General features: G+C 34.1%; 1 protein-coding gene across 7 annotated transcripts in view; it reads right to left on the bottom strand.

The window, feature by feature from the left end:
- LOC136034005 (protein grainyhead-like) overlaps positions 1–26,197 on the bottom strand; it is a 213,170-nt gene that overhangs the window by 61,836 nt on the left and 125,137 nt on the right. For all 7 annotated transcript variants that reach the window (XM_065715041.1, XM_065715044.1, XM_065715042.1 and 4 more), the window contains one exon: positions 6,903–7,117. In XM_065715041.1, coding sequence (XP_065571113.1) covers positions 6,903–7,117 — 215 coding nt within the window. The remainder of the gene's footprint in view (positions 1–6,902; positions 7,118–26,197) is intronic.

The raw sequence follows: 26,197 nt of genomic DNA, 5'->3' as shown, positions 1-26,197 counted from the left end.
TTTCTTTCTTGAAAACAAAAATTTCTTCAATGATGGTTTAAATTTGAGATATCAATTCCAAAATTTATTATGAACAGAGTCAAGAATCAATCCAGACACGTACGCAGGAATTTTTTTCGGGGGGGGGGGCAAAACCTTCGAAACAGCAGATATAAAGTAGCACTTTTTTTATTTAGTAATGCAAAAAGCACGTATATCGGAAAATACAGATTAACTTTAATCTGTAGCATTATAGCGGATGGGGAGGGGGAAGAAGACTGAAGCCTCAAAAGTACGTTTTAGGCTCAGGTTATGTTCATAGCAATTTAGAACCAGTGATTAATCTATTATATCCCATTGAAAGGGAAATTTTAGGGTTAACAGTGCAATATGGTTGCTGTGGGGGGGGGGTAGTTCTTTTATTGCAAAAACGTAGATTTTAATGAAAAAGGAGTTTCCAAAATTGATCCAATAAAAGCAGTGCTTTATCTTGAAAGGGGGGGGATAAATGCCCTAATATCAAGGATAATTCTATTTTGCTGTGGAAAGCAAACTCTCTTTACAAAAAAAAAATAACAACAATTGCTAATTACTTCAAAGAGGGTAAAAAGTTAGACAGAAAATGGGTTAATAATTGGGCAGTGACTTGACCGGATAATGACATGCTGTAAAATCCCCCAAAAAAAGGCTTCACACATGTATCTAGATTCTTAATAAATGTCCTACTTTTGCCAGAAATCCCAAGAAACCATGGGGAAATTAAACATTTCGCAAAGTTTCGGGGGGGGCGAAGATCCCCCCCTGGGTGCGTGCCAGAATCAATTATATGCTTTAATACAAAGATCATAATTAAATTTAAGAGATGTAACAAGGCCGTATCCAGTGGGGGAGGGGGATTACCCAGTTTGAACCCACCCACCAGAATTTTTGTCTGACGCATAAAAAGTAACACACTAACACAAATGCATATAAAACTTTTGATGCGTTTTGTAATTTTTTTTTCTTTACCCCCCCCCCCCCCGAACAAGGATCCTCAATGCTCACGAATAGAACTAATCAAATTGGCAACTGAACAGCTTAATTCTCTAAAATAATTAACAAGTTCTTGGAATTCCATCCAAGGAATAGGACTGGCAACAATAACAAGTTAAATATCAAGTCACTACAACAGAGGTCCAAACTACGCATAAAAATTAATGTTCGTTAGATCAATTAAACTACGATAATAACGTTTTTGATTTTGTATAAAATAACAAAATACAAACAAAAAAGAGGAACCCTGAAGTGATGGAACAAAGCGGATGAATTTGACACATTTCAAAAGTGAAAGTGATCAATTGGGTATACTTGTAGCATCTTCTTCCAGCAACAACGTATCAATTAAGTAGAGAACTCCCCTGAGGGGACAGAAAGATCTGTGAACAAATCACAAAGCTATTTGCTCCTAGAAAGTTCTTACAAGATTTATCACAGAGGAAGTCACTAGAGTCTATTCCATAAATTAATAATTTATAATCTTCAAAGACCTGGAAGCAATTTCATTCATTTTTTTTTATTCTGTTGCTACGTGTGATTAAACAGCAACAGCTGGAGTTTGGGGGATGACAGGGAGACCTTGAACTTTGGTTTGCACTATTTAAACATTGAACTACGCATGATCTTTAGTTTGCAATTCCACTTTTTTATTTAGTTTGCACTATTTGCTCCATTTTTTTTATATTTATTATAAAGGTATCTTCGGTAGTCAAAAATCTTGGGAGTCAAATTGAGGTTGTTTTTTTTCAATTTTTCGATGAAAATAACAAAAACAAAGGGATTTTCAATGAAAATAATCCAAAATTGGTATTTTTTGTAAGTCTAAAGGGGAGAGGGAATCTATGGGGCACGTACCCCTCCATTTGACACAACTGGACTGATAATTCCATTTTTTATATTTATTTAATATATTTTTTTATATTTATCCATTTTTAATATTTATTATAAGGAAGCCACTAGAAGCAAATGGTGCTCTTAGAATCATTGTGACTAGTGACTAGTGACTATGGAATCTTTGAAGAGTTAAAGGAATTTCATGTTTTTATTTGTTACTACCTTGCACTTTAAAGGATATTGACAGAAAGTGTTGGTCGGTGTATATTGTCGGTGGTTAATTTGGGGTGTGAGAGGGGAAATCTTGCAGTCTAGCTTGCATCGTATTTGAAACAATAAGCAGTATGAAAAATGTGGTTCAATCCCGCTTCCTAAGGCTATCATAAGAGGAAGAGGTTCTTTGTCCAAGGGGCACGGGTTCGATCCCAGTTGTGGTCAGTTATTTGGTTCGGGATGGGGGTCAGTGGCGTGACTCTGTAAGCTCAACCAGAGTCGACCCAGCTCTAAATGGGTACCTGTAGAAATCTGAGGAATGTAAGCAGGAAGGCTGTGTGAAAGCATAGGATGGTTGGCCCTCAGCCCCCATTGCACTTCCTGGATGAAGGGCCATGAAACAGAGATCAGCGGCGCCGGTTTGGACCTTAAGGGTCTAGTTCGTCTTACTTACTTATATACTAATTTATAGTGGATGACCGATAACATATTGCCGAAGATCGTCCTTGTCAGTCAACCATCTAGAACCAACCGAATAGCAGGTCATCTCCGAATAGGGTGGGAGGATGTGGTAAGGAAAGATTTAAGGGGAACTAAAAATTTTTTGGAGAGTATAAAGAGGGAAGCTTTGATGAGATTGGAATGAAGGGAGAGCGTACGTGGCTGTGTTGGCCACAGCTGGCTTGGTGTTTTAGTGAGTTGTTAGCAGTACTACTAGCAATAGCATTTTGTACTTTTTAAATGTCTGCCCTTTGGCTTGCACAACGCACGATCTTTAGTTTACAATTGATTTTTTTTTTATTTGATTTCCACTGTTTGCTCCAAGAGCAAATAAGGGCTCGAAGCCCTTTCAAGATCTATCACATATGAAGTCACTAGACTCTATTCCATGAATTAATAATTTAAAATCGTTAAAAAGTTAGAAGCAAATCCATTTATTTTTCATTATGCACTTCATACTAACAGAAAGTTAAGAGTTGCTAGGATGAAGTTTTGCAGATAAGGATTGAGTGACCTTGAATCGTGATTTGGTTATGGTGGCCGATATCATATGGTGGCCGATATTGTCATTGGTCTCACGTTTCAGGTTTTATTTTGGAGTTTTGGAGGTAAAGGGTAAAAACTTGCACTTTAAGTTTGCATTACAAGATTTGTCACAAAGTAAGGCAACAGACTATTCCAAACATTATAGTTTACAATCCTTGAAGAGCTACAATTGCTTTGAAGAAGCAATTTTTATTTTGTTACTACGTTGAATCTAAGATCAATTACAAGTTAGAACGGATTTATATCTATTTTTTGTATAATTTAGTATAGTAATTTGCGATAGCTTTAGGCTTGGAAGAGTATTTGACTTTATTTTTGAAAAACTCTTTACTTTTTTTTGAAAAACTTTTGTGGAAAAAGTTTTTTAAATTAATTTATGTCCGTTTTTTTTGTCATAGTCTTTTTCATGGAAAAAAAAATATTGTATATCATTCAGTTTTCCTCTATAAGAATCCATAGTATGGGTTGCTATTTGTATGTTGGAGAAACTTTTTCAACAATTTTTAATCCCGACGCAAACAGTATTTTTTGTGACACAAACAGTGTCTTGTGGAATTTTTTTTTTTAATTAATTTACTACAAAACGTCCTATCATCTTATAAGAATTATTTTTTTAACATCTATTTAAGCTAGTCTAATTTGAAACCCAAATTCAGGTAACTACAAATTATTATGCAAAAACTGGGATCCCGAAATTGGAATCTATAATTTTAAGAGTCTCAGTTTGAAATGCCAAATACAAGGAGTAAAAGTAAAAACTACAAAATTTTAGCCCCGAGTGGAATTTTTTTCAAATTCCACGAGTCCCAAGTCGACAATGCAACAATTCTAAGAGCCCGAGTCAAATATACCAGAACTCTAGTGATCCAAATTATAAATATTTAATTCTAGAACTTCAAGTGACGATATGAAAAATTCTATGAGTCCAAGTCAAGAATATTATATTATTACATCCCTCAAAGTAATAATATTATAATATTATAATACATTATATTATATATATATATATATATATATATATATATATATATAAATAGATAATATCATATATATACAGCACAAAGAGAAACACAAAACAGCAAAAAAAAAAAAAAAAAAAAAAAAAAAAAAAAAAAAAAAAAAAAAAAAAAAAAAAAAAAAAAAAACAACTAAGTAAAACCAAAACAAACTTATCCTGTTAATATATCCCTCTTTTTAGCAACAATAGGTAAACTAAATATTATAAATTTTACCAAATCACAAATATTAACACATTGCAAAAAACCTATATATATTAAATCCCTCAAAGTCGGAGTAAAAATACAAAAAATACAGCTAATGATTCCACAGCGTTGGTAAATATGAAAATAAGTCATTATATACAAAATCCTGCTTTTGCTGTGAAATTCAGTCGCATTCAACATAAGCATATGTTAATGCACAAAAATCTATGATAATATGACACATTATATTACAATTGATACAATATAATATCCTAATATTATAAATATTGGTATAATTTTATAATTTATTTCCACTGACACAAGGTTTTCCTTATTATCCGAAAAATAACATCTTTTCGTTTTTATGATATCTATTACGACCTTTCAAGCGCCAATCAAAAAAAGAGAAAACACATATGATGAGATAGAAATACATTTATATTATAAATACTCAAATTAACCTTTCATTATATGGAAATGTTCGTGTTTAGTGAATACCGTACTATCTATAAAATTACAAAAAGGTAGCAATTTCCGAAAATAAAGTGTATTAGCAAAAATGTCTTTAGCGGCTCAGAAACATCCCTTCAGTCACTCACCAGCTGCACTTACTTGAGAGGTTTTTGAAATAGCGCGGCCTTCAAGCAGACTTTATCGTAGCGGTGTTTTAACGCCAACGCGGTTTTCCGTCACCTTTTAATTCAGGTAGGTCAGAATAGACATAGATATAAGAACAAACATAGACTTAGAAATAAACATAGACATAGACACAGATATAGACAAAAACATATTCTGCAAAAACATTCCGCAAAACATTGTGGAATTGAGGATATTAAATTAGCTCATTTCCTCATGGAGTACCAGGAGCTTGAAAGTCTTAGGGATGAAATTTGGGGGGACCATAGGTTGATGCTACTTTCTGATATCCTGAGGTCTTCGAAGCCTGGAACCGCATGCAAAATGGCACGATATGTGGAAAAGGTGGGAGAGGCTCAGTCGAGCCCGAGTGAATGAAAATAAGTATTGTTTTATATTGGGTGTGTGTTCTATGCAGTGTTGTATCATTAAATCATATTGTGTATGGCCGTAGGGCTCAAATAAACTGTTTCTTTCTTTTCATAGGCATAGACATAGACTAACCTAACCTGTCTATTCTGACCCAACTAATCCTCTTTATGATGCAAGATTTCCTGGGTGGCAGAAAACATAGGGTGATGCAAAACCGCGGTGGCGTTAAACCACCCAATTCGACTTTATAAATGTAACATCAAATTATAAAGGACAGTGACAATGACAATGTGACAATGAAAGGGACAGTGACAATGACAGTGACTACTTAAATTGGTTAGGTGGAAACTTGCACATCCATACACACATTAAAAGATTAGGAAAAATCCGAAACTCAAGTTTTCAATGAAATAGACCACCATATGTAGTTTCCGGTGGCAGCGGGCGCCACATTAGAAAATCACCGGGCGTAAAAAATTTTAGCAAATATTAGGCTAAAATCAACAGCTTAAGAAGCTAAATCAAGGCAATAAACAGCATAAGAAGGCATAGCTTTCTTTTGAAGGCGTAGTTGTCTTTGAAAGCAAACCGACAGTTAATGTTTGAACTTTCACGAATGAAAAGGGTTGTTATGTTTATTTAACTGGTTCTACAAATATGTTTTATTCAGTGGCAACACTGACGAAAATAACGTGCTGCCTTAGAAACTCAATAATCTTCAAATAATTCAAATCAAATTTTGGTGATTTTCTGGTATGAATAGGATCCAAGGGACAAAACATTTTTTTATTATTATTTATTTATTTATTTTTTATTTTGACATCCTTGGTACTTTAAACAGCATGTCAAAAACAGGGCTATTTGAAATCTAATGAAGGAAGGAATTAACCCCCCCCCCAACTGGCACCACTGCTTTGCAGAAGGATTTTCTCTTTTCAGATTTCTAATAGACCAATAGAATTTCTGGCTGTGTATTGATGTAACCAGTAAAAGCTAGTTTTAATTCTCCATGTTTTGATGCATTCACAGTCACTATATAGTTCAGTTACTTGGCAATAATTAGGTTACTATATACTTATTTGGCAAATCAGGAAAAAGACTTTGCAAAATGAATGTAAGTCATTTAACCAATACCGAGATCTCACCCTTAAATTTGAAAGTACGAGCGTAGAAAACAGGGCTGTCTCTAGGAGTAGTGGCGCCCGTGGAAAAATTAACCCTCCTTCCAAAAAAACAACTTTGTCCACTAGCAAATGACAAACGCAATCATCGTTCAATTGATCTTGACCACGGCACATCCCCTACAGGAAAAACAACCCTACCTAAAACCTTGCAAAAACTACAAACAAATCAGAAGATACAAAAGGAAATTCGGGAAAAAAAAATGAAATTACTATTAAAAAAGAAACCGTTCAAATCCCATGCACGTCTAGGGTGAAAAAAATCGAAAAAGTGAAGTTCTTAGTTTGGCTTAAACCGAATCTTAGTTCTCTATTAGCACTAGTTGAAGGTTTTTTGTTTGTCTATATTTTGTGTTAAATACAAAATTTTGAATCTAACAAACTAAGCTTCAAAAATACTTACACTTTCGGGATTTGGAATTTGTCTGGTTCATTCCTGGCACATTCCCAGGACTTTGATCGATTTACGGAATGAACAGAGCCACCGGGGGTCAGTGGAGTAAGTGGAGTTGAGGGTTGCGTCCTATCGTCATCAGAAGCCACGGAGGGCGCACTATCACGTAAAGCATCAGCTAACAGACCGTTGGCATTGAACGGATCTGTGTAGTCAAAATTTGCCTGTAAAAAGGACAATATAAAATAATGATGCTTCAAAACATATAGGAAATAAAAACATAAAGTAATCATAAATAAAAATTAGAGCAGTAGTTTGAAACAGCAATAGTGATAGGTATACCATTTCAAAAGAATTTCCCACCCCAAGTAGGATCGCCAACCTTCCCTGGATGAACCCCTGTCTCCTGTATGAAACTAGAGAAAACAAAGGAAAATGAAAATAAGAATGGGATTTACTGTCTATTATGTTTTCTTGTGATTGTAAATGTTTAACCAAGATACATTTCTCTTTGAGGGGGAGGGGGGTCAGCACTATATGAAGTCCTTAACCCTTTCCCCTGGCTTGTCTTCAAATAATGTCCAAAATAAAGAAATGTCCTTAACTTGTTTTCTGACTATCAATTGGCCACTTGCAAACCAATTTTTTTTTTTTTTTTTTTTTTTTTTTTAGAAGAACCGAAAAATTGCTACTGACAATAAAATAGATACTACTTAAACTGAAGTTAAACAATCTCAAAATGGCGTCAATAATAACGAAAGACCTAAGGCAACTTCTAGCCAACCATATTTGCTTGAAGGTTACATTGCAAAAAAAAAAAAAAAGTTAATTCGGCTTAACAACACACATGGTCATTGTAAATCCCAATTCAATAAACCTTCCACAATTCAAAACTTCGAATTCCAAAAGTTTGCAAATTAGAAAGTAATGAAGTCATGATGATCTTAATATTTAAGTACAAAAGAGAAAAAGAAAACAATTAGAAACTGTTTGTTGAATTAAAAAATTAGAGAAAAAAATACACAAAAAAGGAAAAAATTGATGCATTATCAAATATTTCCCCTTTTGTGGTTAGAGGGGAGGTTCAGGTTCCCTGAGTAGCATGTTAGAGAAGGTTTCGGCAGGGCTATTTCGATGGCAATGACGTTCCCTTTCTTCTGATTTTTCTTGGCCATTTGCATATTGACATTTTAAGATACTAGGGCTATGTAACAACCCTTAAAGCACGAGTTTAAAATAATTGTCTTAGCTTATTTACCTTATCGAGCTCAAAAGAGAAATCCAGATAGCAACCTGAATTGAGATATACCCACAAATTTAAGAATTCCTTGATTTATATTCGTAATTAATTTTTATTTTTAAAATCTTTAAAAAAGTCAATTAGTATTTAAGAGCAGAAAAGCTTGACAAGAAAAGGAGCTTTTTCTTGACAAATAATAACAGAATTTAAAGTTTTTTGTCCCCCCACCGGAAAAAATCTCGAGATACTATCCTGGTTGCAATAACCTTTAATGTCGTTTAAATATATCATACTTTTTAACTAATTTTCCTCAACTCACCGACTTGTTCGTATTTTTGTCACACAAATTCATGAGTTTTTTCCGGCCACTTTCGAATTTTCAATTTTTTTCAAAATTTATCAGTATGCCTAAATGCACTTTTGATGCCAGAGAAAAAATACAACATCAAATTTCCTCCTTTTGTATGCTCCCCCCTTGAAGAAATAAAACGCCAACGGGTGATAGGACACATCAAAAAGTATAAACAAACACTATTATGCGGAATTTGACAACACAGCGGTAAAAAAAAACTTACCTGCGACTGTGGTAACTTGGGTTTGAATCTTAGTTAAGATAAATTTTTGGACTTTTTAGTCTTGAGATGACAAAAAAACTCGAAAATAATACACAACAATTTTTAAGCTCCTTTTCAAAATTGACTAAAAACTGGAAATTATTATTTTTCGAGTTTATGAATATAAGTGAAAGGGGACGAAGTGGGCTTTACATAAGTTGATCTTCTTCGCTTGTTTCCTCGAGTCATCAACATTTTTCATTCAAGCATTTACAATTTAGATGAACTTAATATCTATGTTACGGAAAGCCCAGTCCGTTCTGGGCCTCTCGTTTTCACTTATATTAATAGATTCTCGAGAGAAAAAAAACAAAAAACAACTGATTCCTACTTTTTAGTCCATTCTGAAAACGAGCTTTATAAAAATATAAAACAAATATATATTATCTATATAAAATATATATATACATATATATATATATATTAATATTATATAATAAATTATATAATATTATATAATTATATTATAATATTGTATATTATAAATTATATAATAAAATATAAATATTATATATATATATATATAAATATATTATCTTTATAAAATATATGTATATATTTATTTTTCCTGATAGAATTCTCGAATCATTTTCAATAATCTGTGTGTTAGTGAACTTTTTGTCTTATTATTTTATGTAATTAAGTTACATTAAAATCTTTTAAACACACAATGAAAATGTAAGCGCAGGAAAAACTAGGTCACCAGGGAGGTTTTCATGGATAAATAGTGAAAATTCGTTAAAATAAACATGCAGTTAGGAGTCGAACCCAAGACCTGTCACTAGCAATGTAACAGTTATAGTACTAAGATATGATGATCCACTAACAAGCATTATATAGCAAAGACGCTTTACGTAATACTGAAAACGTGTCACAAAATAATCTTGTGCTTATTATCAATTCGCTTTTCTTTTTTGAAAGATCACTGGCTTTTCTTTTTTGAAAAATCACTGGAGTCGCTAGCATTTTTATTCCAAATAATCTGTGCATATAATTGTATGATCTGTGTATATAATTATCTGTGTATATAATTGTATCTGGGTCATATCTTTGCATATTGCCAGACAGTCTTTGCTGGAAGTTTCCTTGAGATCAAGCACCTTCATGACTTAAAGCAAAACAATATCTTGAAATGTGTATTTCAAAAAAGGGGGAAAAGCTCACAGACAACCAAAGTTTGGCAGAAACTGTACAAGAAAATACCATGTTTAATTGTAGAGCATTTTAATATTCAGACGCACAAAAACTTAAAAATCTGTACTTGCACGCATAATTTATTCACAACTTTCATGATTTTTGCACAAGTCTGCTCAAATTAAAAGACCCGCCCAAACCCGTGGCAAAAATACTAGATCCAGAGTCTGTACCATTTATAATCATGTGAAGTCAAAATACAGACTGCGTAACAGTTACAATTTCTCTAGATATTTTGTTTAAAACACGAGGGGTTGCTTACTTTCTATCACTGGTGTACATCTCAGAGTGTCATATTTGCCCCATACTTCTGCCACGCTTGGCACAGTCCCCGCAAGTGGTACGGTTACATAATACTTGGCATATTTATGTCCCGTGCTATCAGGTGTATGTAATTTCTGGAAGTCCACGACCCCTAGTTAAAATATTTAATTTCCAACGAGTCGCTCACACCTAAAAATCAAGTACATGATCTATACCAAACCTGGCACTAGAATACAAGGCATGGTGGACGTACACCTAGACGTGCCACGAGATTTACCAAGTATGACGGAACAATTGCCGCTCTAAATAGATACCAGGTAGAAAAGAGAGGGCAACCCTTCGCTATTTTAACTATAATTCAATAACGACGGCAGTAATTAAAAAGGCGTTCTGTGAATTTTTTTCTGTTTTTAAAACTTATATATACAGGAAACATTATTTAAGAAGAAGACACATATTGAAGAGTGCAAACTTCTACGGAACAAAATTTCAATTAAAAAAATTGCATAAAACAAATATGAAACAAATACAATAATAGTTTGATTTTGACTCATGAAGATAGAAAGATTCTTGCCTATTATAGGTACATGCCATAAAGTTCTAATCCTTTTTAAACGAATCTTTTTGAAAATTCAATCCTATGAAATGGCAAAAAAAACTTCTTAACGGAAAAAAGAGAAACGTACAGTATAACCACATCCAAGACGTTTGTGACACTAATAGGTTACCGAACCGACAATCAAAGGCGACCGTGACAACTTTTGATACTGATGACTGAGACAAACTGTGGGAAAATGTAACTGCATATATTCCATACACTCCCACAAAAGTATGCTCATATTTTACATATTACTGAGAAATTTTTTGACTATTTTAATGAAAATTAATTTTTCATTGTGTGTTTGTTAGAGGCCTATATATCACCTAATAACCCCCCCCCCCTCCCACCAGGCATGCAACCGAAGACTTATTTCCTGGGGACACAAGTTCAGAGAGAATCGCCAAAGAACACCGAAAGTCATTGAATAAACATCAATTCTACGGGAGGGGAGTGCATGGACCCAGAGTTGCCAACTCATGAGAAAAATCACTAGATTTTAATGATTTTTTGGTTAATTTAGTGATTTTCTTGAGTTGTCTAGTGATTTGTGGGCTAATTTAGTGATTTTTGGTTTAGGAAACATAAAAAATCATTAGAAATAGTTAAAAGTCACTAGGGGTGGTAACCTTACATAGGCCCGAAGACCCTACTGAGTACATGCCTGACCCCATTGTTAGCCCGCCTCAGTTTTTGGGGCAGGGGCAAAACGTTATATATACCCAGTTTAAGAGTAAACCTAATTTACTTAATTTGTGATGATATTGGTATTCCGAGTTGAGTTTCAGAGGCCATCAATACATTTACAATAAAACACTAATAGAGTATAGTATCCCTCGTAAGAGTCTATGGCCATGAAAAAATAGGGGAGAAACAGAAATGAAAAAGATACACCAACAAAACATTTTCAACACAATCCACTCACATATTCAAGAAACTCAACCCAAAAAACAAAAAATAAAAGAAATTCAAGCACACACGAAAAAAAAAAATCCAATACACCAAAATTACAAGCTAGGCAGTGGAGTAGCGCATGATTTCAAGCGCTAAAACTGAATGAACTAAAAGAAACAAACTAAAAAAATATTCTAACAAACATCCAAACCCAGTGCAGACATTAATTCAAAGGGAGGCTAAATATTTTCGAAGATACCAAACTCTGGAGCGAGTTCAATATCATATTACAAGCTATCAGGGGAAGAGTTGCCAACGTGTTACAATTGTACCTTTTTCGGTACAATTTCGAGGTCCTGATACAGTGTGGTACATTTGGAAATTTTTTGGTTAATCCGATTTTCCGGTACATTTTTGGTTTCAATTGCTCCTTTCAGACTCGGAGACCTGGCTACGTTCTAATTTGTTAAAGTTTCCAACAAAATGCATTCACACCTTCAAGAAAACACAACACAAAAACGAAAAGTAAAAAAATAACTAAAAGAAATCCAACCTCCCTCCTTAAAAGCACCCAAAATCACGAGCTAGGCAGGGGAGTAGCCCTTGATTTCAATCTCTAAAACTGAACATACGGTACTGGAAAAAACCGAAGGAGTCTTCGAGCAAACACTCGAATGCAATGCAAACATCAACCCCAGGGGAGAGCAAAAAAAAAGACAATCTTTGGCATTTTTATTGAAGATATGAAACGAATGGTAGCTCCGTGCAGATTCTGGGAGCGTGTTCCAGATCATGTTACAAACTATCGGAGGGTTGAAATCAGACCGAAATGATCAAGTTTGGGGAATCTGTAATTTGTTGGAATTGGGAAGATAATAAGACTAAAAGCTAAAAATAAAAGATATATTACACAAAGAAGCAAGAAGGTACAAATATTTCCCTTTAATTTCTTAAATTAGTACCTGATAGATGGTGCTGTTTTAGCATTAAAAAAGAAAACAAAGACGAAAGACTAATTATTAGGAGAGTTTAATAACCAAGAGGATAAGTGGATCATTTACGCAATCTTGAGCAATATATAATAGAATAGAATTTTTCAAGCGTAAAAGAAAAACATCATTTCAAGACTAATATATTAGATGCATAATGCAATGTTTATGAGATTTGTAATTCTATACTAACAACGACTGTTGCAGAAAAGATTGCGCATTGAATTGGATTCAGATGACATCAAAGATAGGTTTTTATTAGGAGTTCATAAGCATAAAATCTTGCTTTTTATTAATATTACAAAATAGCCAAAAAGGGAGATGGAAGATCCAGGATATTTGCAGGATTTTAGAAAAGAATTTGGGAGGCTCGAAAAGTAGCCTATTGGATAATTTTATAAGTCAATCGTCTAGTCCAATCTTCAATGGTATCCCCTTATCTCGAGGCGACCCTTCTGAAGTTTGACAGCCTAGACGGCTCTGTTAAGTGGCATCAGTATTATTTTTTCTTGTAAGAACCCTGCCTGAAAAAGTTTGGTGTTTTCTCGCACCAGCGTTGCCACTCCTAGTGATTTATAATGGTTTTAATTGATTTTTATATTGCCTAAAAATTATATCAAATCAGCACATAAATCACAAGATTATTAACGAAAATAGCAAAATCAACCACAAAATCACTAAAATCTAGTGATTTTTTCCTCCGGGTGGTAATCCTGTCTCACTCTTTTTTGAGCTTTATTTTTCTAACTTATCTTTTTTTTAGAGAATAGGGAGACTTTGTTGGAAGGACAGTGTATAACATATAGAGAGTTTTAACTTTAATTGCACAGCAGGTATTTTCGATTTTTAATACTAAGAATATAACAACTTTTGAATTCACAACTGCACCTTTAGAACAGCCTTTCCGACAAGAAAAACCCAAATTATACTGAAACATAATTTTTTAGATAACCACACAAATATTCAAGTTTGTTCTTGAATATCCTATATTATAACGATATCTGCATCGGCTATAATAATTGTTTTGAGTTATTAGTTCGTCCGCACCAGAGACTGGTTCAAATTACCCCCCCCCCCTCCCAAAAAAAAGAAAGAAGGAAAATAATTTTGCCATACATTTTTTAGAATGATAGCTATTATAGGTCTTGAAAACCTTCGTCCTTCAAAACTAAACAAAAAATACTGATGCCAACTAATAAATTATGTAGCTATGTATTGGCAAGCACATTGCTAGTTTAGTGACCACTCAAAGCTTTGATTGAGAAGATCTAATACAAAACCAAAATCAAACACCAGGATTACCACTAAATAGGGCTGCAAATATATATACATGAAATATCACTTTCAATAGTACACATATAATTAATATTTAAAGTATTAGGCAGTTATTGGCAGTCCTTTTACATAGTAGCAAATCAGCCATATAAACAACGTCCTGAAATTTACTTAGCGCCTTAGCGCCAAGTAAACCTTTACTTCTTAGCGCCAAGTCCATTTACTTCTTAGCGCCAAGTCCTTTCAACAGGTCTTGTTTTAATTTCCATAATCCCGTTTTCCTCAGACTTGTTTCACTTGTTCTGCCTTTTCTCAAATATTAGAGGGAAAATTAGATACATATTTTGTTAGCACCTGTTTTTGATTTATTCTTCTCCTTCTTTCCACCTGTTTCTTGTATACCCCCAAGGAACAAGTATGATAATAACACTATGGAGATGCAAATTATTATCCTTGTTTAGTAAAGTATCAAAAATAGAATGATGGCTTTTTTTGGAGGGATGGAAAAACGAGAGCAGAATACAGAAACGAGAGCTGCGTACCTTTATTCAATGATAGGATTGATGCAGAAAACAAATACAGAAAACAAGTTTTCTCATATTTTCATTGAAAAATATTTTTTTTAGTATTTTCATTAAAATAAAGACACAACAACAAAATTCCCTCTTTGATTGTGACGTATACATTATGCCCCCCCCCCACACACATTTTGGTGAATTGATTGTGTAGTGAATTGATGTCCCTGCCTCTCGAGGGTTCTGGCACCGTGCACCATGAATGTAAATACCTTCTGAACTTTGAAACTAATCCAATTTCAGAATGTTATAACGAGCAATTCTAGTTTACGCATTAGCTAAGATTGGGACTTAGGACCAAAACGACACGTTTAATACAGAAGCGGAGATATAGACCCGTAGCCTCTTGAACTACTATGGCACAGGTCAATTGACACATTCAAAGCATTAAAACATTTAAAAAACTTTATAGCTTATTAGCTTATCAAACGAATACGAGCTAAACAACAATACAAGGGGAGGTAGGGAAGGCTAAAAAGCACTACTGCCAAAGAAGTTCTATATATATATATATATATATATATATATATATATATATATATATATATATATATATATATATATATATTAAAAATAATAAAAAATAATTGTCTTAAAAATGTGAAACAGATACCCCTCTCCCCTGAACGAATATTCTTCTGGTAAGCCCGGCGAATAAGAAATTCTTTGTTACCTCCCCCCTTCTCGAACAAAAATCCTAGCTATGGTCTTGTAATGATGAAATAGAAGCATGGCTTATGGCTAGAAAATTAGACAGAAAAAATATCCCACAAGGCAAAGCTTAATTTATAATCATGCACAGTAGTCTATTTCAACATAGTTAACAAGAAAGAGGAAAGAATGGCAATTAGAAAAATTATTGGACTAGAACAAGAGGTTGGTAATAAAAACTGACCTCGATATTTCCTAAAGGAAAGTAGGATGTAAATAGTAGGAGGGAAAGGCGCAGGGTGGCCAAGATAAGAGGCCCGTTGTGAATACAGATGCACAATTAGTTATAGAAAAATATATAAATAATCTACATTATAGTTTTATTCAAATACAGTAAATACACACAGTGCCATTAATAGCACCATACAGACCATTCAATAGCTGATAGGAGATGTTGAAAAGTGCTCACTATGAACTTTGATGAACAAATTAGTGTGTTTTAACATGTTTCCAAAAACTTTTGCCAGCGCATTTAATGTGAATTATGTAATCACATTGCGAGCATTTCTATTGCCAATAAAGCACTCACCAAATTCGGTACTTGTTAATAGACAATCCCCGGGGATGCTGAGAGGTGCCTCTGCATATTGTAAAATTAGGCATTTGGTGACAGTATTGATTCTGGCCTCTCTTACGCCCGGGGCAGAATCTTGATTGGCACCCCTTCCCTCTCCCCCAAAGATTATCAAGCCAAATTTCCAAGAAAATTTTATTTATTAGCATGTTTTTCGTTTATTTAAATCTAACTTTTCTTGCTTTACATGGGAAAAGATAGGAGAAAAACGGAAATTTCGAATTCAATTGACTTGCAGCCTACTTAGTGCCAAATGCACCCTCTACTTTTTATTTTAATAAAAACAAATTTCAAAATTATAAAATGATTATAAATGTTAAATTATTTATCCGATACTTTCTGTCCCTAAAATTTCTGCACCTGGGCATGCGTCCCTCCTGCCACCCACCCCCTTTCCGTAAAACCCCCTCTGTTTGGTATGCAGTTTTAGATGGGCTAATTTGTGTATCAAACTTCATGGTGAACACTTGCAACACTTCTTGTGAGCTATTGAATGTTCAGTATCCCGTTATTCTTAATACTTTGAGCAATTTAAGATTCTATTTGTATTTCTATTACTGTATTCACACCAAACCTCTTTCGTCTTGGCAACCCTGTGCCTTTCCCTTCTATTATTTATATCCTACTTTACTTAGTGAGCTATACTACATTTACTACTTTTACATTAAGATTATAATATATTGGTAAGTATTTCTAAAGTATTCAAAGTATTGTATTTCTAATCTTTATTGGCATTATATTTCTTAAAGTATTTCTAATTCTATATTGACACCAGGCCTCTTTTACCTTTGCCACCCTGTGTTTCGTGGAAATAAAGTAAAAAGTAACAACCATCTCCCGTCAAGTACCCTCACAAGGTTCGTCACGGATTTTAATACTTCAGAAAACGGCTAGCAATGTACTCAAAGGAGACCACAAACCAGACGGGCCGATATAATCAATCAGCACCTCCTTGCCCACCATATCAACGAAATTGAGGCCCTAGATCTGAACAGGGTCATTTGGAGAAGACTAACGACACTGTCAACCGGTTCCCTCTACACTGGCGGCACTACTGATCAAGAACGTTAAGTTCAAGTTCTATCAGTTCAAGTTCTAAGAACGTTAAGTTCAAGTTCTTAGAATAAGAATAACAAAAACAATATCCCAAAGGGTTCAATGGCCCGTTATTTGGGAAAGTAAGAAACAAGTAAAAAACAAAATCTAGCCAAAAATGGTTGAACCTGTCTCTCTACAGCCTAAATGTCTCCTTTGTTTCTAGAAAAGATTTTTTTGAATATATGTTTTTTGAGATCTATTAATTGAGATCTTGTTTTTTAGATCTTTAAAGATATCTTTTAGATCTAAAAAGAAGTTTTTTTTGTAAAGAGTTTTTGATACTCAAAATTAGTCAAATGTCAGACAGTTTCAGAGCCGAAATATGTCATTCAGATAAATTACTACAAGCAGGGTTAGTTCTGAAATGAAATTACACCTCTATCCACCAAAAGTTAGCCCTCTCAAACTCCTGAAGTCATACTTATAGCTTTAATTTGTAATCTAGTATAAATAAAGAATATAACAACTTTTGAATTCAAAACTGCACCTTTAGAACAGCCTTTTCGACAAGAAAAACCCAAATTATACTGAAACATAATTTTTTAGATAACCACACAAATATTCAAGTTCGTTCTTGAATATCCTATATTATAACGATATCTGCATCGGCTATAATAATTGTTTTGAGTTATTAGTTCGTCCGCACCAGAGACTGGTTCAAATTTCCCCCCCCCAAAAAAAAAGAAAGAAAGAAAATAGTTTTGCCTTTAAATGCGCTTTTATGCAGTTCTATACCTCTACCTTCAGATAAACCTTGACACCCCCTCGCACCTGGGCTGCGTCCATCTATTTCATATTGCGTACTAATCTACAACCGTCGAAGAGTGGTCCAAATTACCCCCATAAAAGTAAAAAAAAAATAACCCTAGATACAATTTTATGAAGTCTTAAACCTCTGCCTTAGAACACGTCTTCTGGCACCTCTCTCAGACTTGAACTAAGTTCACCAATTTCATTTTAAGAGCAATAATTTCTATTTAGCTTAAGACAATACAACGTATATACAAAGAGTTTTTTCTAGCCCCCCAAATGAGTTGGACCCCCCTCTGAAACAGTTTCCAATCCATGTCCCTACTGGGAAGAACTAAAGTAAACGCATTTTTGAATAGTTAACACACGGGACAAGCAGCATAAAAAAGTCCTTATTTGGTTTTGTAAATAATGATAATAGTCATGCAGACAATAACTTTGAATGACAAAGTATTTACAAAGTCATTAACTTTTGTTCGACTCGACTATAGACAACTGTTTATTATCTACTCTAAGTATGCATTTTTCCTTCATTAATATTTTATTAATTTGTTGAATAGAAAAGAAACGAAGATTGCAAAGAACCAATGGGGTTTTCTTAAAATCCATAAAGCACGTCAGAAAGGTATTTTCTTGCTTTTCTCTGTAATTGTGTAAGCACAACGTTTTCCAGTAATATTCTACCCCTAAACAAGATCTGGATTTTCTCCCACCCAGTACCCAATAAAACTGAAATGGTATATATGTTACCGTGAATGTTCGTAAATTGGTGAATATCGACGTTCACCAGTGAATGTCAGAAATACCTTTTTTCTCCTTGGATTTAGTCAGCCTTGCCAGTCATCTTTTCCAATTTAATACACGATTTGATTTATGCCAAGTTAGGATAGAACAGGTGAAGTTTGGTTAGGTGAGCTTAGGTTTTTTTTTTTAACTCATTTCTGATATTTATAATCAAATTTAACCTAACCAAAACTAACATAATCAAACCTAACTTTACCTTTTACCATCATAGCTTGCATAAGACTGAAAAAACCTGACTGGCAAAGTTAATTGAATCCAAGCAGAGAAAAAGGATTCGAACATTCACGGGTGAATGTCAAAATTTACCAGATTTCGAACATTCACGGTAACATATACACAAAATAAATATACATGTCTTAACTGTTAATTGCAGGGAGTTTAATTGAATGGATTGAGTTGCACGGAAGTTCAGTTGCTTGGGGTTCAGTTACACACACCCTGGCTGATCTCTTCTTGTAACCCCCCCCCCCCCCCGAGGACAAATTAAAACAAGATTGTATGTCTGCACAAACGACACAGAGGGAGGAGCTTCTCCAAATCAACACAGAAGGAGTAGTAGCCTCTGTCCCATCACTGTAGGTCAAGAGGATAAGAAATAAATTTAGAAAAATGTGCTTGGGGGAGGGGGTCACATTTATGACCCCCTCCCACAGGATGTTTTTATTTATGTTTCTTCACATACAAAACCAAAACACAATCTTCTACAAAATGCTGCCGCGCTAAGAAAAAAAACACTTATTACAATTTTCAGGACTTTAATAAAATAAATAAATTTACCTATAAAGAAGCAACATTCGAACACACTTGTGCCGTGAACTCCCTCTAATAAAGGAACCCATTTCACATCTACAACCTAATGTAACCCAATATTAAATTAATTTTAAGTTAATTAATTTAATAATATTTTAAATTAAACAATTAATCAACATTAAATCAACTAAATAATCTAATAATCTACCCAATCTAACCACTACAACCTTGGGTATTGATTAAATATGCATCAAAGCAAAATTTTTTGCAGGTAAATAAAAAAAAGGGGACTCTAAATGGCAAGACGCCATCTTTAAATCCCAAGTGCCAATGTTTTCGAAGAAGAAGAAGAAAAAATGTCGAGACTGAACGGAAATTATTATTGAGTCATTACAAATTTGAAATGTTTAAGCAGGTGTGAAAGCTTCAGTTCCAGAGCTTATTCCGTTTTTAGATTGTCCAACTCGAAAATGCAAAGAAAAAAAAAATTGAAACTAATTTAAAAAACAATTTTTAAACAAAACAACAATTCTGTGCTACTATTAGTAGCATAAAACGTGTAACAACTACCACTTATCCAACACAAAGGCCATTATTACATGGCAATTAAATAATAAACAGCGCATAATAGTCACGAATTTCCAGCCTTTTTCAGCAACCGCAAAACTTCTATTCACAAGAAGTTCACTCCCATTGATTTCGTAATAGTTGCAATTTTTCCATGCACTAAAACTTTTACTTCAATACTTTTACTACAAGCTTCAAAATTAACATCTTCGCAAATCAAATTCGCATTGATGGGTAAACATGACCTACGTTTTGCTGTTGATAATCAGTGAAAGGTCTCCGGCTGTTGTCATTCTTCAGCACATATTTTGCGGTTTTTCTAGTTATAAAACAAATATTTAGCTTTCCAATAAGCGAAAACAAGTCCTTTTCATCAATAACATCTCCCCAATTCAAAATTAATCCCCCCCCCAAAATCCCTTCCAAATTAACATTTCCGCAAATCAAATTCGCATTGATGGGTAAACATGACCTACGTTTTGCTGTTGATGGTCAGTGAAAGGTCTCCGGCTGTCGTCATACTTCCGCACATATTTTACGGTTTTTCTAGTTTTGAAACAAATAATTAGCTTTCCAATAAGCGAAAACAAGTCCTTTTCATCAATCACATATCCCCAATTCAAAATTAATCCCCCCAAAAAATCCCTTCCAAATTAACATTTTCGCAAATCAAATTCGCATGGATGGGTAAACAAGACCTACGTTTTGCTGTTGATGGTCAGTGAAACGTCTCCGGCTGTTGTCATTCTTCAGCACATATTTTGCGGTTTTTCTAGTTATGAAATAAATAATTAGCTTTCCAATAAGCGAAAACAAGTCCTTTTCATCAATCACATCTCCGCAATTCAAAATTAATCCCCTCAAAAAATCCCTTCCAAATTAACATTTCCGCAAATCAAATTCGCATTGATGAGTAAACACGACCTACGTTTTGCTGCTGATAATCAGTGAAAGGTCTCCGGCTGTTATCATTCTTCCGCACATATTTTACGGTTTTTCTAGTGATGAAATAAATAATTAGCTTTCCAATAAGCGAAAACAAGTCCTTTTCATCAATCACATCTCCCCAATTCAAAATTAATCCCCCAAAAAATCCCTTCCAAATTAACATTTCCGCAAATCAAATTCGCATTGATGAGTAAACACGACCTACGTTTTGCTGCTGATGATCAGTGAAAGGTATCCGGCTGTTGTCATTCTTCCGCACATATTTTACGGTTTTTCTAGTGATGAAATAAATAATTAGCTTTCCAATAAGCGAAAACAAGTCCTTTTCATCAATCACATCTCCCCAATTCAAAATTAATCCCCCCAAAAAATCCCTTCCAAATTAACATTTCCGCAAATCAAATTCGCATTGATGAGTAAACACGACCTACGTTTTGCTGCTGATGATCAGTGAAAGGTATCCGGCTGTTGTCATTCTTCCGCACATATTTTACGGTTTTTCTAGTGACGAAATAAATAATTAGCTTTCCAATAAGCGAAAACAAGTCCTTTTCATCAATCAGATCTCCCCAATTCAAAATTAATCCCCCCAAAAAATCCCTTACAAATTAACATTTCCGCAAATCAAATTCGCATTTCTGAGTAAACACGACCTACGTTTTGCTGCTGATGATCAGTGAAAGGTCTCCGGCTGTTGTCATTCTTCCGCACATATTTTATGGTATTTCTAGTGATGAAATAAATAATTAGCTTTCCAATAAGCGAAAACAAGTTCTTTTCATCAATCACAGCTCCCCAATTGATAATTTGACCTGTTCAGCATCAACATTGCATCAGTAAAAAATAAACTCTCCTTATGCAGCAATAGAATAGGTCGATGACATGTTCCCGATTGGCCTAATCCAGATCAGCGTTGCCATTTAAATTGTTCCCTCTCTTTTCCATCACGATTGTTTTCATGAGGTTTCGTTATCGGTTGATGAAAAGCCAGGGAAAAGTTTGATCAGACAAATTTAGAGATGAGTCTTCTTACAATAAAAATCAACATTTTGTCATTAATTTGTCATTCATAGAACTTAAAAACTAATGGTTATGGTGAAGAAATAGAAGGCAAAAAAGTGACAAGCTTTAGAAATTTGGGACATAAAACGGAAAAAACAGACACATTTTGAAAATTTGTGACATAAAACGAAACAATACCCAACTTGACGTATATTTATATATTTTTGATTAAAAAATGTTACTTTCCACTAAATTAGTGCTTTTTCTGGGTATTTTCTCTCTTTTTTTTTAGCATCCAGGGTTTTCAAAAATGTAGGTAAACTACGTTCTATAAAGTAAGGGATTAACACGGGTAAAACCCATATATGGATTTTTTCGTATTCATTATATTTGAAACTAACTGGTCGCTTTGAAAGAGATCTAAAAAGCGTATTTTGGTCAATAATACAGCTGGTAAAAAAAAACATCTAGTTTTTCAGAATTCAAGATGGGTACATTTCAGCTAAAAATCACATATTTTTGGATGATCAGGGGACACATTCATGAACAAAAAAAATTGCAACCCTGATAGATTTTAGTCATGTAGAGCAGCACAACACGGGTAGTAAAACACTTACGTGGCTAACAAAACTATTAAGCAGTAACCTTATGTACAATATTTATGTAGATTGTAATTATTAAGAAAAACATATGTATATATAGGGGTTTATTTCGTGACGCAATTAGCACTAGAGTTGCTGAAAGTAAATTCGCCACAGGACCCTCTTCAAATAAAAAACGCTAATAGCTGAAACTTCTTGGTACTCATTCGTAATTTTGACTGATTTTGATCACCAATCGAAAAAAGTTACCAGCATTTAATTTAAGATTATATTTCCTTTGGGCCATTAAACAAGAGGCCAACGTTGGGGAACCCCTTACAAAGGACTGACAAATAACTCATTTTAACCCTCACCTGCACCTTCTGAAGCCTATTTCGCAATGCAAGAAATTTTTTTTTTGCATTTCAGTTCAACTTTAACTCAAGCCATATTGCCATAAAAAGAATCGGCTCTATTACGAAAATAGTCATAAATTCCAATTCTCTCCAACCCTAAAGGCAAAAAGTCTAAATTACGGGGTAAGAATACAATGCATGCAACAGCGGATCCAAATGGGTTTTCGAATCCTTAATTATCGGGAGGTAAAAACGTTAAGGAAACCCAAAAACTATTCTTGGGGTCTGAATTGGTTAAGACTTTTTGGTACTAATTTGGTCAAAGCATGACACCTTGAATTTTAACGGGAATTAAATAAAAAAAACAAGTTTTTTCAACTGAAAGTAAGGAGTGACATCAAAACTTAAAACGCACAGAAATTACTTCGTATATGAAAGAGGCTGCTTCCTCATCAACGCCCCGCTCTTTACGCTAAAGTTTTTTACTGTTTTAGAAAGAAGAATTGAGAGAAAGAGTCAAACTTTAGCGTAAAGAGCGGGGCGTTGATGAGGAAGCAGCCTCTTTCATATACGAAGTAATTTCTGTGCGTTTTAAGTTTTGATGTCACTCCTTACTTTCAGTTGAAAAAACTTGTTTTTTTTATTTAATTTCTGAACGTTTTTGAATCAATGCATGTTTTGATTTTGGCTCTCCGCAGAGGAATAATCAAAACGAAATTTGCATATTTTTTTTTTTTTTGGCTCAATGGCCTTCTCATAACTTTGATCGAATGATTTTGAGAAAAAAAGAGCGGGGGACGAAGCCTAGTTGCCCCCCGGTTTTTGGTTAATTATAAAGGCAACTAGAACTTTTAATTTTTTACGAATCTTTTTATTGGTAAAAGATTTACGTAACTTATAAATAAGCTTACGTAAAGAACTTTTGTATTCTCATGTTTTTATTACATATATGAGGGGATTCGCCCCATCGTCAGTACCTCGCTCTGTACACTAAAGCTTAAATTTTATCCCAATTCATTAAGAATGACCCCCTGAATCACAAAAGCCGTAGAATAAGTAGTTGAAATTACCGAAAATACTTTAGCGTAAAGAGCGAGGTATTAGAAGGAGGTGAGCTCCTCATATGGGTAATAATTTCTGTTTGTTTTAAGTTTTATTGCTGTTCCTTACTTCCAGCTGAAAAAACTTTTTCACTTTTATTTTTTAATTGTTTTTTTTTTAAATAATGCTAGTAAATCCTGCTCTCCCTTCATGGAAATTTTCTTCTCCCATTACAAATTCTCGAAGGAAAGTTCCCCCAGCATATCCCCCTCTTCTCAACCCCTCCCCCAAACCAAAAAAATCCTCCTGAAAACGCCTGTATACTTCCCAATAACCATTACTATATATAAGCACAGGTCAAAGTTTGTAACTTGTTGCCCCTCCCACGGGGACTGTGGGGGAGTAAGTCGTCCCCAAAGACATAGTTATAAGGTTTTTTGACTACGCTGAATAAAATGGCTATCTCAGAATTTTGATCCGTTGACTTTGGGAAAATAATTAGCGTGGGAGGGGGCCTAGGTGCCCTCCAATTTTTTTGGTCACTTAAAAAGGGCACTAGAACTTTTCATTTCCGTTAGAATGAGCCCTCTTGCAGCATTCTAGGACAACTGGGTCGATACGATCACCCCTGGGGAAAAAAAAAACAAAAAAAAAACAAAAAAACAAAAAAACAAATAAACACGCATCCGTGATCTGCCTTCTGGCAAAAAATGCAAAATTCCACATTTTTGTAGATAGGAGCTCGAAACTTCTACAGTAGGGTTCTCTGATACGCTGAATCTGATGGTGTGATTTCGTTAAGATTCTATGACTTTTAGGGGGCGTTTCCCCTATTTTCTAAAATAACGCAAATTTTCTCAGGCTCGTAACTTTTGATGGGTAAGACTAAACTTGATGAAACTTATTTATTTAAAACCAGCATTAAAATGCGATTCTTTTGATGTAGCTATTGGTATCAAATTCCATTTTTTAGAGTTTTGGTTACTATTGAGCCGGGTCGCTCCTTACTACAGTTCGTTACCACGAACTGTTTGAAAAGCTAAAAGAAGACAAAATGGAAAAAAAAAGAATAAGTGAACCTAGTAATCCAAGAAATAGAATTGCCAAGGAAAAACAATATATATATATATATATATATATATATATATATATATATATATATATATATATATATATATATATATATATATATATATATATATATATATAAATATATGTTGAGATTCTTTCAGGTTATTCACTGCTAAATCACGCTCGGGTTTGCAATTATAATGGAAAATTTTTCAATATATTTGATAGTTGGGAAATATATTGGATAGTACGTCGGTAGAGTGGCAAATATATTAGAAAGTTGGACTTATACTGAAAAATGAATTTAATGTGTTTTGTGCTTGTACATATGTCGGTACCCCATCTAGATGTTTGTGAGCATATGAATATTACTATTTATAGTGTTTATATTATTTGTTTGCCTATGCGGATGCCTCTCCTATTGGACAAATACACGGTTTGTTATCTTTTAGCAAGTCACGCCTGCCTAGAGTCTCATATATGCATATATATATATATATATATATATATATATATATATATATATATATATATATATATATATATATATATATATATATATATATATATATATATATATATATATATATATATATATAATGAAAAAAGAAATCACCAATGCAACAGCACAAACACACACAAAAAAGACAGAAGGAGAAAAGGAAGACTGTTTTCCTACATTAGTAATTAATATAGATCAGTACTTGAATTAGACCTTAACCTTACTCATCCATACAATAACATAGGTCAAACAAAATAGCCATACACAATCAACCATAAAGAATAATCCATGGACAGACAGTTGTGTCGTAAGTAAGTATAAGTCGTCATTTACCAAATATGAAAAAAAAAGAAAAAGACAAATAAATCAGAGGCAACAACCCAACACAAGGGCTCATCAGGAGAATACACACTTGCCTATAGGGTTTCGGCACTTTAAATTCCCTACCCAGGCAAGTGGCGTGCCTACCATAAATGCCTACAATAATACCATACCATACCATAAGTATGTACGTGTGTGTATCCAGCCTCCCAGATGTCGAATCGGGGAAACGACTGTTATCAAGTAAATTTGTGCAGGTCCCTGACACGCCTACCAGTTTTCATCGTCCTAGGATGTCTAGAAGCACCGAACTCGTCAAAGAACTGGAAATTCCCCCAACTACCCCAAAGACAGCGGATCCGTTCCAAATATGTCGATCACGTATCTAGAACTTGTGCTTATTCTTCCCATCAAGTTTTATCCAGATCTCTCCACTCTAAGCGTTTTCCAAGATTTCCGGTTTATAAGATTTCTGTTTCCCCCTCCAACCCCCTATGTCTTATGATCCAATTCAAATTGAAAATAGAGCCTCTGAGACATAAGATCTTTCTACATATCAAGTTTCATTAAGATCCGATCCCCCCT

This window comes from Artemia franciscana, chromosome 12 (assembly GCF_032884065.1).
Source record: "Artemia franciscana chromosome 12, ASM3288406v1, whole genome shotgun sequence".
Classification (NCBI taxonomy): domain Eukaryota; kingdom Metazoa; phylum Arthropoda; class Branchiopoda; order Anostraca; family Artemiidae; genus Artemia; species Artemia franciscana.
The sequence above is the reverse complement of the archived record's forward strand: the minus strand, read 5'-3'. Positions and strand labels throughout refer to the sequence as shown.